Below are 13,295 nucleotides of genomic sequence, written 5' to 3'. Positions count from 1 at the left end.
GATATACTGCCAGTTCAAAAATGCAGATTGAGGAAGAGTATAAATGAACCATGTTTATAAGACCATGTATATATAGAAATATGTTTTAACATTTTCAGAAAATCTAAGAAGCATAAGAAGAGTTATCCTTGAATAAAGGGCAGGGGTTGTAATCAGAGGCAAAGATTTAGTTTAATACTAAACTTGAATTTGTTTTTTTTTTTAATATATTATTTATTTGAGAGAGAAAGAGAGAGAGAGCATGAGTTGAAGAGGCAGAGGGAGAGGGGGAAGCAGGCTCCCCACTGAGCCAGGATCCAGATGCAGGGCTCAATCCCAGGACCCTGAGATCATGACCTGAGCCAAAAGCAGCTGCTTAACCAGCTGAGACATACACATGCCCCTAAACTTGAATTTTAAGAAGAAACAGGAAAAAATGCTGCTTTTATAATTTTTAAAGCTAGTTTTAAAAGGCGACTAACAATGGCACCTGGGTGGTCAGTCGGTTAGGCATCTGACTCTTGGTTTGGGCTCAGGTCATGATCTCAAAGTCAGGAGATCAAGCCCGGCTTTGGGCTCTGTGCTCAGTGGGGAGTTTGCTCAAGATTCTCTCTCTCCCTCACTGCCCCTCCTTCCCTCCCCGTGCTTGCACACTCTCTCTAAAATAAATAAATAAGGTTGCCTGCATAGTTCAATCAGTTAAGCATCTGCCTTCAGCTCAGGTCATGATCTCAGGGTCCTGGGAATGAGTCCCACATCAGGCTTGCTGTTCAGCAAGGAGTCTGCTTCTCCCGCTCACTCTCCCTCTCTCAAATAAATAGATAAAATCTTTTTAAAAATTTTAAAAATTAAAGGCTACTATCAATCTGGTATTGAATGATAGACTAATAAAATAATTCTGGATCTAAGCTCTTCCCTGGAAAACCATCTCCTTTTAGTATTCAAATTTCCCCTCTGTTTCACATTCTTCTCCATATATTCAATTCTCATTGTAGGCTTTTCCTTACCCTAAAAATAATATCATCTTTAACCAAGTTATAGCCTATCCATTCTTAAAGGACCTACTACATGGGGCACCTGGGTGGCTCAGTCATTGTCTGTATTCGGCTCAGGTCATGATCCCAGGGTCCTGGGATCGAGGCCCACATCGGGCTCCCTGCTTGTCAGGGAGCCTGCTTCTTCTTCTCCCACTCCCCCTGCTTGTGTGCCTGCTCTCACTTTCTTTCTCCCTGTCACATAAACAAATAAAGTCTTTAAAAAAAAAAAAAAGATTAAAGAAAAAAATAAAGGAACTACAACATACTTGTCTTAATTTTGCTGTCACAGAACCAGCATCTTGTTCATTGCTGTGCTCTAGTCTCTTCATGGAGATGGCCTTTCTCTCTTTAGGTTGTAGGCAAGGAATACTTATTTTATTTGTGTGCTCCAATACACTGACACAGTGATGGGATGCTTCTTGTTGATTTATAGCAGTCATTCTTGGTTTTTTGCAAAAGCTAGATATAGTCCTCTGCCAACAATTGCCTTAAAATACACACACTACTAATACCATCTTGAATTGCCTTGCACTGGAATTTATTTTCCATTCTCTTCTAGTGCTTTCATCAACAGATGTACATAGCACACTAAAACCATCCAATACCAGTCCTGGTGTTGAAAGTATGTTATGATCGTTATTAGACTCTAAAAATCTCCACCTACCTCAGTTAGGCTCTCTACATTTGGAAAGACACCAACTTGACAAAACATGGAACTTTACATATAGCACTCTCAAAATTAAACCTCCTTTATGAAGTGTCACTTATAAGGGTGACAACAAAAAAAAATTTCTAACATTAAAGTGAACAATAATTACCCTTGCTAGAACCCTGCTTACTGTCTCCCTGTACCTAACATCCATTTCACCTTCCTGTTTCATGTCAGTCCTTGGATGAGTGATCCAGATTCACTGATTCTCATTCCTTTACTAAAGTAAACTTTTTCTTCCCAGTTCCATAATAAACTGTTCTCTGAAAGTTAAAATAGTCATCTCTCTACTCATCCCCAGCAAACGGTTCTCATTCTGTCTTCTATCTGATACTCTTGGGGCTCTCTTCCATAAGGCACCAGCCTCTCTATTCTCTTCCCACAACCAACCTTCTCCTTTCACATCAGTACTGCTTCCTTTGGTTCCATGGATGGATGGTGTCAAAAAACTCAGTCCTTGATTTCTCCCAAATGTCCTTCCTTACAGAACCCCAGCTGTGACTGAGTGTCAATCTTGCTTTAATTTAGACTATTCCAAACTTCTTCTTGAGGCCTGACTTCTTGTGCTGATATGCCTGAAAACTTAGTCAAATGTCTGTTATTCATTGTTCATTCAACAAATGATCAATTTCAGGGACTTTTTAGAGACCCTAGCCTTAGAGATGAAAATAGAGGTTTGCTTCTCAGAAATCTCAGTGTGAAAAGAACAAGAGTACTTGTGTAAATTAAATTAATGAAATATTTTCAAAAAGCAATGCAATAACTGACAGAACACCCCATGAGATAACATAAAATAAACTATTACTGTCTATGAGCAGCTCTTAGGGGTGGAGGTGAGGAATGTGTAATATACAGAAGGTATTTGTAAGACAGGAATATTTTAATGCTCTTCTTATCTGAGTATCCATAATGAAGTTTCCCCTTTCAATCAGCTCTAAACGCAGGAAGTAGAACTGGTCGCTCCTGCTCACAGTACAAACCAGATGGCAAATGCTGAGATGAAGTTCGAGAGAGCTAAGGCACCACGTAAACAGAGATTAAAAAACAAAAAACAGTCCCCAGAATAACAACTCTGTAGGCAGCCAGAGTGTGGAAGGTATAAAAGGGAACGAATAGTCTCCTTCCAGATACTGTAATAAAGATGCTGTACTTAAGAAGACACCGAGCAAGGACATCAGCAGTCACCTTCTAAATCGGGGTCTTGCCAGGAGCCAACAGCCTACTCCATCTTGTCAACTCTGCATACGGTGACATCAAATGAATCGCCCACTTGAGAAATCAGCCACGATGAGAGTATTTACACTACAGAAATTGGCAAACACCATAAACCAGAGCCTCCCCGCTTCTCCCACAAATCTGTTTACTGACACGTCACTGAACACTGTCCAAACTGAGAGTAAACATTTAAATATATAAACCCAACTTCAACACCATCAAGTGGGGGTCACAGAGTGGGCAACCAAAGAACAGAACGTAGCACAAGAGGAGGAGAAATTGAAAGGGCAACAGTGACAGTTCCTTTAGCCACATTTGCTGGCCAGCCTTTTCTCCTTCCTGAACATTCCACATACAGACAAGTACTTCGACCTGAAGTAACCTTGCCTGTCTCCCATAGGTGTGTATCTTCTTCTAGAGTATTGGTATTTGGTTATATTCTCATTTTTTGATCATTAATTGCTTTTTGCACAACTGACTGGGATCTTTAACCCCAGTAAGAGCTACCCTAGAGGAGAAGCAAGCTCTTTCTTCCACTCAGAACCATAGCATGAGGGGTTCCTGGGTAGCTCAGCTAAGGATCTACCTTCGGCTCAGGTCATAACCTCAGGGTCCTGGGATCGAGCCCCACGTTGGGCTCCCTGTGCCGTGGGAAGCTATGGGAGGCTCTCCTGCTCCCCCTACTTGTGTTCCTTCTCCCACTGTGTCTCTCTCTGTCAAATAAAATCTTTAAAAAAGAACCATAGCATGTCACAAGTAAATATTTCTGGATCTCCCTATCCAATTTCCAAGCACCCCTCACAGCGCATCAGATGGGATGCACTCAGTACACACCTGTCCACCCAGAAAATCAGAATTGTTTCCTGTATAAATACAGAGGGTCAGGGCCTGGGTGGCTCAGTCGTTAAGCATCTGCCTTCGGCTCAGGTCATGATCCCAGGGTCCTGGGATCGAGCCTCACATCAAGCTCCCTGCTCAGCAGGAAGCCTGCTTCTCCCTCTCCCACTCCCCCTGCTTGTGTTCCCTCTCTCGCTGTCTCTCTCTCACAGTCAAATAAATAAATAAATAAACAATATATAAATACAGAGGGCCACAAGAGAAAACAGAAGACAGATATCTGCTAATTTAAACCAATTACTTCTCTCAATTAGAGCCCCCTTTCAGCCACCTTTTATTTACTTAAGTTTTTATTTAAATTCCAGTTAATTCACATACATTGTAATATTAGCTGGGGGTGTCGAATTTAGTGATTCATCACTTACATACAACACGCAGTGCTCATCCTAACAAGTGCCCTCCCTACTCCCCATCCTCCATTTAACCTATCCCCATGTCCGCCTCCCCTCCAGTAACCCTCAGCTTGTTCCCTAGAGTTAAGAGTCTGTTTCCTGGTTTGCCTCTCCCCCCACCCATGTTCATCTGTTTGGTTTCTTAAGTTCCACATATTAGTGAAATCACATGGTATTTGTCTTTTTCTGACTATTTTTGCTTAGCATAAGACTCTCTAGCTCCATCCACGTTGTTGTAAATGACAAGACTTGATTCTTTTTTATGGTTGAGTAATATTCCGTTGTACGTATACACCACATCTTCTTTATCCCTTCATCTGTCAATAGACATTTGGGCTCTTCCCATAACTTGGCTCTAGTTGATAATGTTGCTATAAACCTTGGAATACATGTGTCCCTTCGAGTCTATTTTTGTACCCTTTGGGTAAATACTTTATCCTTTGGGTAAATACTTTATAGTGTGATTACTGGATCATCAGCCACTCTTTTCGAGAATTTAAATGAAAAGAAAGCACTGCTAGTTAGAATTTGACACAATTCTTTGAGAAATGTCTATCAATACAGGAAGTGCCCACAGTAGCAATACAGTATCATGTGTTTCTGTAACATTTGCTTTTGGGCACAGATATTCCTTACACAAGTACCCAAGCTTGACTTACAGCTTTGAAATACTGTTCTGGTTATGCAAAAGATATTGCCAAAGGAGGTGTGCTATTGTCTTCTTGATAAACCATTAAGAGCAAAGGAAGTAACTATTCTGAGGCAAAAACACAAATTCAGCCAAATTCCTGACAGTCCCCTCAGCTTTCTGTTTCCATGTTAACCTGAGGAGCTGAGTAAGTCAACAAGGAGTTAACGGGAAGATTCAGACAAGTAGTGACTCAACTTCTCTAACTGGAGAATGAGATTAAGATTAAAGAGACTGATCCCTTGGCAGTCAAAGAGCAGACTCCCGAGCCTTCTATAGAAATTCACAAAGGACATTTCTGAATGTGAAGAAAAGGTATATTGGTGCCTCTGGGCCTGAACTACAAAGAATACTTACAGGATTTGTTTTTTTCCTCTGCCTGCTTTATTTTTGATTCGTGACAGAGACCTCTGGGCTCAAAAGCACACTTTCTGCTTTTTCAAGGAGGTAACTATCAGTTGGGTCAGAATTGCTGAAGATAAGCCTCTGGGAGTGCCACACTGGTGTGAGAACCAGATGACTCTGAGCAAACATTACTTCTGCTTCTGAGAGCTATTTATGGATGTCCATTTTTTAAAAACACATTTAAGTCGATAGATTGGAACCATGACTAGGCAGCCAATCTACACGTGGTTTTGACCTGAAAGATTTCCAACATATATCCAAATGATGCAAAAGAAGAGATTTATACAGGTAATAAGGCAGTGAAATTTTATAAGGAGCTAAGCGAGCAAGGGGAAAGGTCGCAGGAACTGTCATCAAGGGGCCTGATCACAGATGAAGATGATAAGGCCTGAGACCGATGAGAAGCCATTGGTGGGGAGTGCCAATTTTTGGGGTAGTTTTATTAACACAAATATGACATACCCATAAGCTGTCTATTCATTTTCTTCACTATACAGCCTGGCATTGGGACCCTGATGGCCAGCTGGATTGTTTTTTTCCACAATGGCTTTGCAGTTCTTAGAGGAGACATTTTGACCAGTCCCTGCATGGTAGGATTTGTTGCACATCAAGCTCTTTGACGCTGGAGATGAGGAATTTCTGAAATCCACAGGACAGCATGTGCTTTGTTTTCTTGTTGCTCTCATAACCAACGCTGGGCATCAAGATCTGGCCCTTGGTTCTCCTGTGCACCCTATGGTCAATACCTCTGGGTTTCCATCGGCTGCATTTAATATGCCATGAAGAGCACAGTTTTGCTTTATATCTATCAAGTTATAGAGTCTACCCTGAATGGAAGCTGGAGGCCAGATTAGCAGAAAAGGAAAACACTCTGACGGGGCATCAGATATTAGTGGTTCTAAACTCACCAAAGAGGAACCAACTGATGGACGCCAGGTGAAAGCCAAATTGCTGTTCATGAACAAGGGCTTCCTCCCCTCAATCTTGACTCTACGTCAATGAGCTGAGCAGAGTCAAAGGGGGGGTGGCACGTAGTAATAAAAAGTGTATTAAAATTTTTGCATTAACCATGTACAGGTACCGGTTAAAAAAAAAAAGGTATAATTTTTATTACTATTATTGTGAATTCAATTCTAACTCCTAGCTCTTGGCTTTGGAAACAGTTATGAGGTAGATAAGCAAAATGCACAGTTATCCCGAAAGTTTAATGTTTAGTTTTTTCCCCCTTCAAACTTCCTTTCCAAAGTTGGAGGAAGATGAACTCATGCATATTCAACTAATTTCTTCTGCATCAGCAGTGATAAAATCTTCATGGAGCTCTGAGATGGAGGTAAATTCAGGAATCTAGAAAAAGAGCAAGCAGGGCCCTGTGTACATCATTCCCAGTGGTGCCCCCAACACCTTGACATGAACATGATTCAGCAGGGATTAAATGTAATGGACTTACATTGGAGACAAATTCACAAACTTCAACCAGAATTTATTTATGAAAGATGGAACTGATGACTGAAATAAAGCTCCATGACTACTTGACGTAAGAGTACTTGTTCATATAAATTATGCAAGGCAGGAAATGCTATTCAAAGCTATTTCTACTTCTGTATTCTGACAATTATTGAGAAATAAACATTCTGAGAAAACTGCCAGGAGGGCCATATCAGACCCCCGTGATTGCTTTCAGTTTTCAAAAGCTGATCTCATGACCCTTGGTTTCCCCACCGGAAACTATCACCATTAGGGATGTACAGTTTTCTTTTATCCTGTTGTAAACCCTCTTAACTAACATGAGTGAGTTTTCTGCAATCATGAAACTGTGCCAGAAAAGATATTCCATGATTTCTTGTTGTGAGGAACACGATACATCCAAGCTAATTATCAGCTGAAATAAACCAAACTGTTTTAACTTTTATGACCCACTGCATTTTTAATTATGTCAAAGTTAATTTGCTTTCTGATAGCTCAAAGAACAAAGGTCTTCTGTAGATAGTTAAAATGCAATTAAACTACACTACACTGATCAGAATTAACATTTGCCATGGTAAATAAACTCAAATACATGTGGCCTTGAGCCAAGGGGTTGCTGTCAAGACTGCGGAGAAGCACAGAATTTCAAACCTGGAAACAGCTTCTGAATTTATCTAGTCTCACGCTGTTATGTTACAACCCATGGAAGTTAGGTGTTTGCTTTACTTGTGGTTAGTGAATATATGCCGAGACTGGGCTATTTTTCCTCCTAGAAAACCATTATCTGCGTAAAAACATAATCGCGTGATTAAATAGATTTCCATTTCCACTATCAGCCCCAGAATCTTTTGTCTTTAAAGCAGCCACTTGCAAGTCATCATCTCCTTGGAGGTGGTCAGAGAAGGTGGATTTATGCTTCAAGTAAGAGTATGAAGGAACCAGATATGGCAGGTGATGTAAGAAATTAGCTTTCATTAGCACCTTTTTTTTTTTTAATTGTGTTATGTCAGTCACCATACAGTACATCATTAGTATTTGATGTCACGTTCCATGATTCACTGTTTGCGTATGATGCCCAGTGCTCCAAGCAATCCGTGCCCTCCCTAATATCCATCGCTGGGCTCACTCCTGCCCCCACCTCCCTCCCTTCTAAAACCCTCTGTTTGTTTCCCGGAGTCCACAGTCTCTCATGGTTCGTCCCCCACTCCAATTTCTGCCCCTTCATTTTTCCCTTTTCCTAATATCCCCCATGCTGTTCCTTATGGTCCACAAATAAGTGAAACCATATGATATTTGACTGTCTTTGCTTGACTTATTTCACTCCACATAATCTCCTCCAGTCCTATCCAAGTTGATGCAAAAGTTGGGTGTTCATCCTTTCTGATGGCTGAGTAATATTCCGCTGTGTATATGGACCACATCTTCTTTATCCATTGTCTGTTGAAGGGCATCTTGGCTCTTTCCACATTTTGGCAATTGTGGACATTGCTGCTATGAACACTGGGGAAGCATATAATGCTTTAGAATTTAGGACAATAAGGGTAGAAACATGCTGAAAAAGATACCAATTAAGATGAAAAGGGAACAAAAGTGGTATTATTGTGTTATACGCTCAGTCAAGATATGATCTGGATTCTAGAAAGTGCCTTCTTCACTTAGTTTAGAAAACTGGGGTAAAGGTCAGATGGGGTGGTGGCCATGATGAATAACAAAACAACAACAATGACGATGACAGGGTGACAGACACACAGTGTTAACTCACTCTGTACAGCAGCCCTAGCAGAAGCCATCCATTATCATCCCCCTTTTAGAGATGAAAAAATGAAGTGCACACGGGGAGAGGCAAACCCTTCACACGATGGAGAACATCTGGGTCCCCTTTAGAAATGTCACCCTACTCAATGATAAATGTCCTTTCTTGCAGATACTTCAGGTTTTTTTAGCTGAAAATGCTAGAGACTGCGGTTTTAGATTTTGAGAACTAACCCACAAGAAAGACTTGATGGTAAAGGAGCGAAAGCAGGAAGCTGAGGAGAAAGTGTGAGCTCCCAGAAGCCCAGAAGAGCTTCGCAAGCGAATCCTAGGCTTAGTCACACATTTACCACAAAACACCAGAAAAGCAGGCTCAAGAGGTGAACCTGTGCGCACATGCACGTGCAAGCACAAGAATGGGCTTGCGGTTGGCAATGACCCAACAGGAAGGTACCTTGTGAGAGACGGGAGGTGTTAAAAAAAATCAACCCCCCCCCCAAAAAAAAGTCAAACCAAAGTGACACTAAGGTTATTAAAGTATCCCACAACCCTGTCTCACTAGGTGAGACAGTGTGTTTATCTCATACTATGGTGAGATAAAACCTCCAGGAATGGACACAAAAGAGTGGCAGGGAACATTTCACCGAGGACAGATAAAGGCACAAGAGGAAAAAAAGAGCCATATCAGAAATGTTGGGACTCACAACAAAAGGAGGCTGGGACAAATGCTCAGAATGGAAGGCTTTCAGAGCAAGGCGGGGTCACGGCTGAAGGCGGAGTCTAGAAGGGCACCTGGCACACAGCAGATACTCGGTCCCCCAAAAAGGAAATACTGAAGACATGAGAGAATGCAGGAGGATTAACAGGTAACAGGAAAATAAATTCTTATTTTACTTCACTTCTCTCCAAAGGAGAACACTAGGACCCTTGAACCATTTGTAGGAGTTTCCAGCCACTCCGTGAGAATACAAATATCCAAGAACGGACCCGTTAACCTACCAAGAAACGGAAACGATTTGCAATTATAATAAGTAAAACAGGGTCACAAAAAAAAATAGGAAAAGTGCTTAAGGACTAGAGATGGAAAATCTTAACCCAGTTTTCAAAAAAACAAAACAAAAAAACCCCTATTTTGAAAAAGGAGATTGTGGGCAAGCAGATTCAAGAGACAAGCAAAATTCTAACATTAATCATCAGGCATCATGTGCTTTGAGAACCAATAGAAGAGTACAGCAGTGATCACTAACACATGCCAAACGTAGTATCCTCTTTTCTTTGTTAATATTGGAAGGCTGACACAGAAAAGGAAAGCCGTAAACACGGTAGTAGCCAACGGAAAGTCACAGATGGACTGAGAGTGAATTCATAGAATAACCAATCGATGCCAAACGCCATTTCTCCCCTTTATGTAAACAGTGATAGTTTAGGCTCATTCCTATTCAAAATATTTTTCCCCGTGAAGACTTAGATGAAAACAAAGCTATAAAAGGGCGAGCTAACCGTACATGCAACATAAAGCAGAAGACAAAACACAGATGACGAACTAAAAACTGAAAACTTGGTCGGCAGTAAGAACTGGCAAACTAATGAAAATTTTGGGACATCAGATACAGGACTGCCAGTGATCTGACTGTCCATTTTTCCAGCGCCCAACAATCTCTACAACTGTATCTGAGAGCCCAGCCAGAGACTTTTACTTTCCAATTAGTCATTTAGTTCATTCACAACATGAGTATTTAAAGCATCCCAAGATCCCATTCTAAACAGTTCCACATAAAACACTCTCATGGCAGGGGTGCTTGCGTGGCTCAGTTGGTTAAGCATGTGCCTTAGGCTCAAGTCATGATGTTGGGGTCCTGGGATCCTTGGATAGAGCCCTGCATCAGGCTCCCTGCTCTGTGGGGACGCCGCTTCTGGCCCTCTCTCTTCCCTTCCCCCTAACCCCCCACCGCCGTGCTCTCTCATTCTCTCTCTTAAATTTCATTATGTAAATTTATAAGTAATTTATAAGTAAATTTATAAGTAAATTTCATTATGTAACACTGTTAACTTAAATTTATTCTTACTCGGCATGCCTAGTGTCTAATAATAATTCTGTATCATGGATGATAATGAAGAAGTGCCTGAACTGGTACTGGAGAATTACAAATCGCCTTCCAGAATCACCTCACATCAATATGTCTCTGGACCTTGGTTTCCTTTCTTATAAAATGAGGGAGTTGAACCACATGGTTACCAGACTTAACATACTTCCAAATATAACGTACTCCCCATACTTTACAATAGTAAAAATGTCTAATCAGCAGTTCCTCCAACACTAAACAGAGAATCACCATTTGACACAGCAATTCCACTCCTGGGTATAAACCCAAAAGAACTGAAAGCAAGGACTTGGAAAGATACTTCACTTTCACTGCACCACCCAAGTATCCTTCAACAGATGAATGGTTAAACAAAATGTGGTATATACATACCATGGAATATTATCCTTTGGCCATAAAAAGAAATAGAAGTCCTGAGACATGCCACGACATGGCTGAACCTTCAAGACATTATACAAGTGAAATAAGCCAGACCCAAAAGGAAAATATTGTATGATTGCACTTACATGAAATATCTACACTAGGCAAATTTACAGAACAGTCAGCAGAGCAGAAGTTACCAGGGGCTGGGGAAAAAAGGGAAATGGGAAGTTATTATTTAATTATAGTTTCTGCTTGGGGTGATAAAGAGATGGTAGCGATGTTTGCATAAAATCATGTATGTTCTTAAGGCCACTGACTTGTACACTTAAAATGGGTGAAATGGTGTGTTTTATGTTTAAGATAGATGTTATCCTAAGGAAAAAAATATGGAGGGCGCCTGGGTGGATCACTTGGTCGAGCAACTACCTTCAGCTCAGGTCATGATCCTGGAGTCCCAGGATTGGGTCCCGCATTGGGCTCCCTGCTCAGCTGGGGGTCTGCTTCTCCCTCTGATCTTCTACCTCTCATACTCGCTCTATCTCATTCTCCCTCTCTCTCAAATAAATAAATAAAATCTTTTTAAAAATATGGAATTATTCCTATAGATGAAGCTTAGATACAGTCTATGTGATGCTAGGCAGGTCTCAACCTCTCCAATTGTCACTTTCTTCATCTAAAAAATAAGGATAATAAAATCCATGATCAATTCATGGGATCTGTAGTGGGACATCTGCCTAGAACCTGTGATAAAAAAATAAATTCTGTGTATGAGTCAAACTATTTGATCAACTTAAAATGCATCAAAGATAAGATATGCGAGACAACCCATGAAAGACTCACACATGAGAGAGAAATGTTCCTCTTTCCTTCATTTTACCTCTTAGACTTTACTAATCTAGATTTAAGAGTTAGCAATCAGAAAACTTGCATGTTCATGCTAGATGAGAGTTTATTTTATACACTCAATGAGACTATGTGTTCTAGGGCAACAATTTTCTCCTATTTCTCAGATATAGAAAAATAGACCATTTAGAGACACCTGGGGGGCTCAGTTGGTTAAGTGCCTGACTCTTGGTTTCAGCTCGGGTCATGATCTCAGGGTCCTGGGATGGAGCCCTGTATTGGCTTCTGCACTCAGCAGGGAGCCTGCTTCCCCTTTCCCTCCCCCTGGGCCCCTCTTCCCGCTTGTGCAGGTACACTCTTTCTCTCTAAAATAAATAAATAAATCTTTAAAAAAAAGAAAGAAAGAAAGACCATTTAGTTCAAGAATGTCCAGAGTGTGACAGGACAGAAGGGGCTACTTTAAAAAAGATCTTGGTAAAAGAACAAAAATAAATAAATCTTACAGATGAAAAGGGAGTACAAATAGAAAGCTATATAAATTATCCCAAGGCCAAAGCCAGAAAGAAAATGAGTCTGGTAGATTGTAAATTGCATTAGAATGACACAATCGCTCTGATTACAGGTGTGGTATCAAAAGAACAAACAGTGAGTATTATAAGCAGCAGTAAAAATGTTTGGGTTGATGGAGGTTTTGAAGTGATCTTCACGAGTGGGAAAGCCGGTGGTAAAAAGCATTTTAAGGAACATCCTCTTGTGTGAAACTATACAACTTTTGCAGAACTTGCCTCACATGAGCCAACTTAAAAATACATAACAGCCAACATAAGGAAGCTTCTATTTCCTGCTAGTCTGCATTTTTTTCTGCCTGAGGCTGAGAAAGCTGAAATATTACAGTGCAATGCCAGCTTTTCCCCTTTCGGAGTGCCCCTGTGGCTTTGTTGACAGCCCACAGCCTCCTTAACCTTCTATGGAGGTTAGTGTGAAGATGACACATGGAAAGCCACAACTCAACATGGGGACAGAAAGAGGAGGGCATACATACCTCGTTCAAATTTTAACCGCTGGTAGAGCTGAAACTGATCCACGGGCACCAGGGAGGCGATCTGAAATCAGAGATATTAACAAGATGAGGTCTCTCTCCTCACTGGAGCCCAGAGTTCAGCCTTCACAGACCTCTCCTTCTTGTCTGGCTTACTTTATACCAGTGGTTCCAGAACTTTTTCTTTCCACAGTTCCGTGGTAAGAAAAGCAGCAATTTCTATGGCAGCCACTACTCGAAACACCCAAGACAGGACTCCTTCATCAAACTCCAAACCCTCAGCAGCTACTAAGACCAGACAACCAAACTTTTGGACTTCTCCAATTATTTGTGTATCTATATGAAAGATATTCTTTATCACTCCACATTCATTTAAGAAATGTTTAAAAGATTATGGTTCTAGCTTTAGA

General features: G+C 40.9%; 1 protein-coding gene across 5 annotated transcripts in view; it reads right to left on the bottom strand.

Moving 5' to 3' along the window:
- RNF144B (ring finger protein 144B) overlaps nucleotides 1-13,295 on the bottom strand; it is a 170,656-nt gene that overhangs the window by 14,595 nt on the left and 142,766 nt on the right. For all 5 annotated transcript variants that reach the window (XM_045085076.1, XM_004761268.3, XM_045085075.1 and 2 more), the window contains one exon: nucleotides 12,889-12,949. In XM_045085076.1, coding sequence (XP_044941011.1) covers nucleotides 12,889-12,949 — 61 coding nt within the window. The remainder of the gene's footprint in view (nucleotides 1-12,888; nucleotides 12,950-13,295) is intronic.

This window comes from Mustela putorius, unplaced genomic scaffold (genome assembly GCF_011764305.1).
Source record: "Mustela putorius furo isolate JIRA1106 unplaced genomic scaffold, ASM1176430v1.1 tig00000831_pilon_pilon_pilon, whole genome shotgun sequence".
Taxonomy (NCBI): domain Eukaryota; kingdom Metazoa; phylum Chordata; class Mammalia; order Carnivora; family Mustelidae; genus Mustela; species Mustela putorius.
This window is presented reverse-complemented; position numbering and strand designations above follow the sequence as displayed.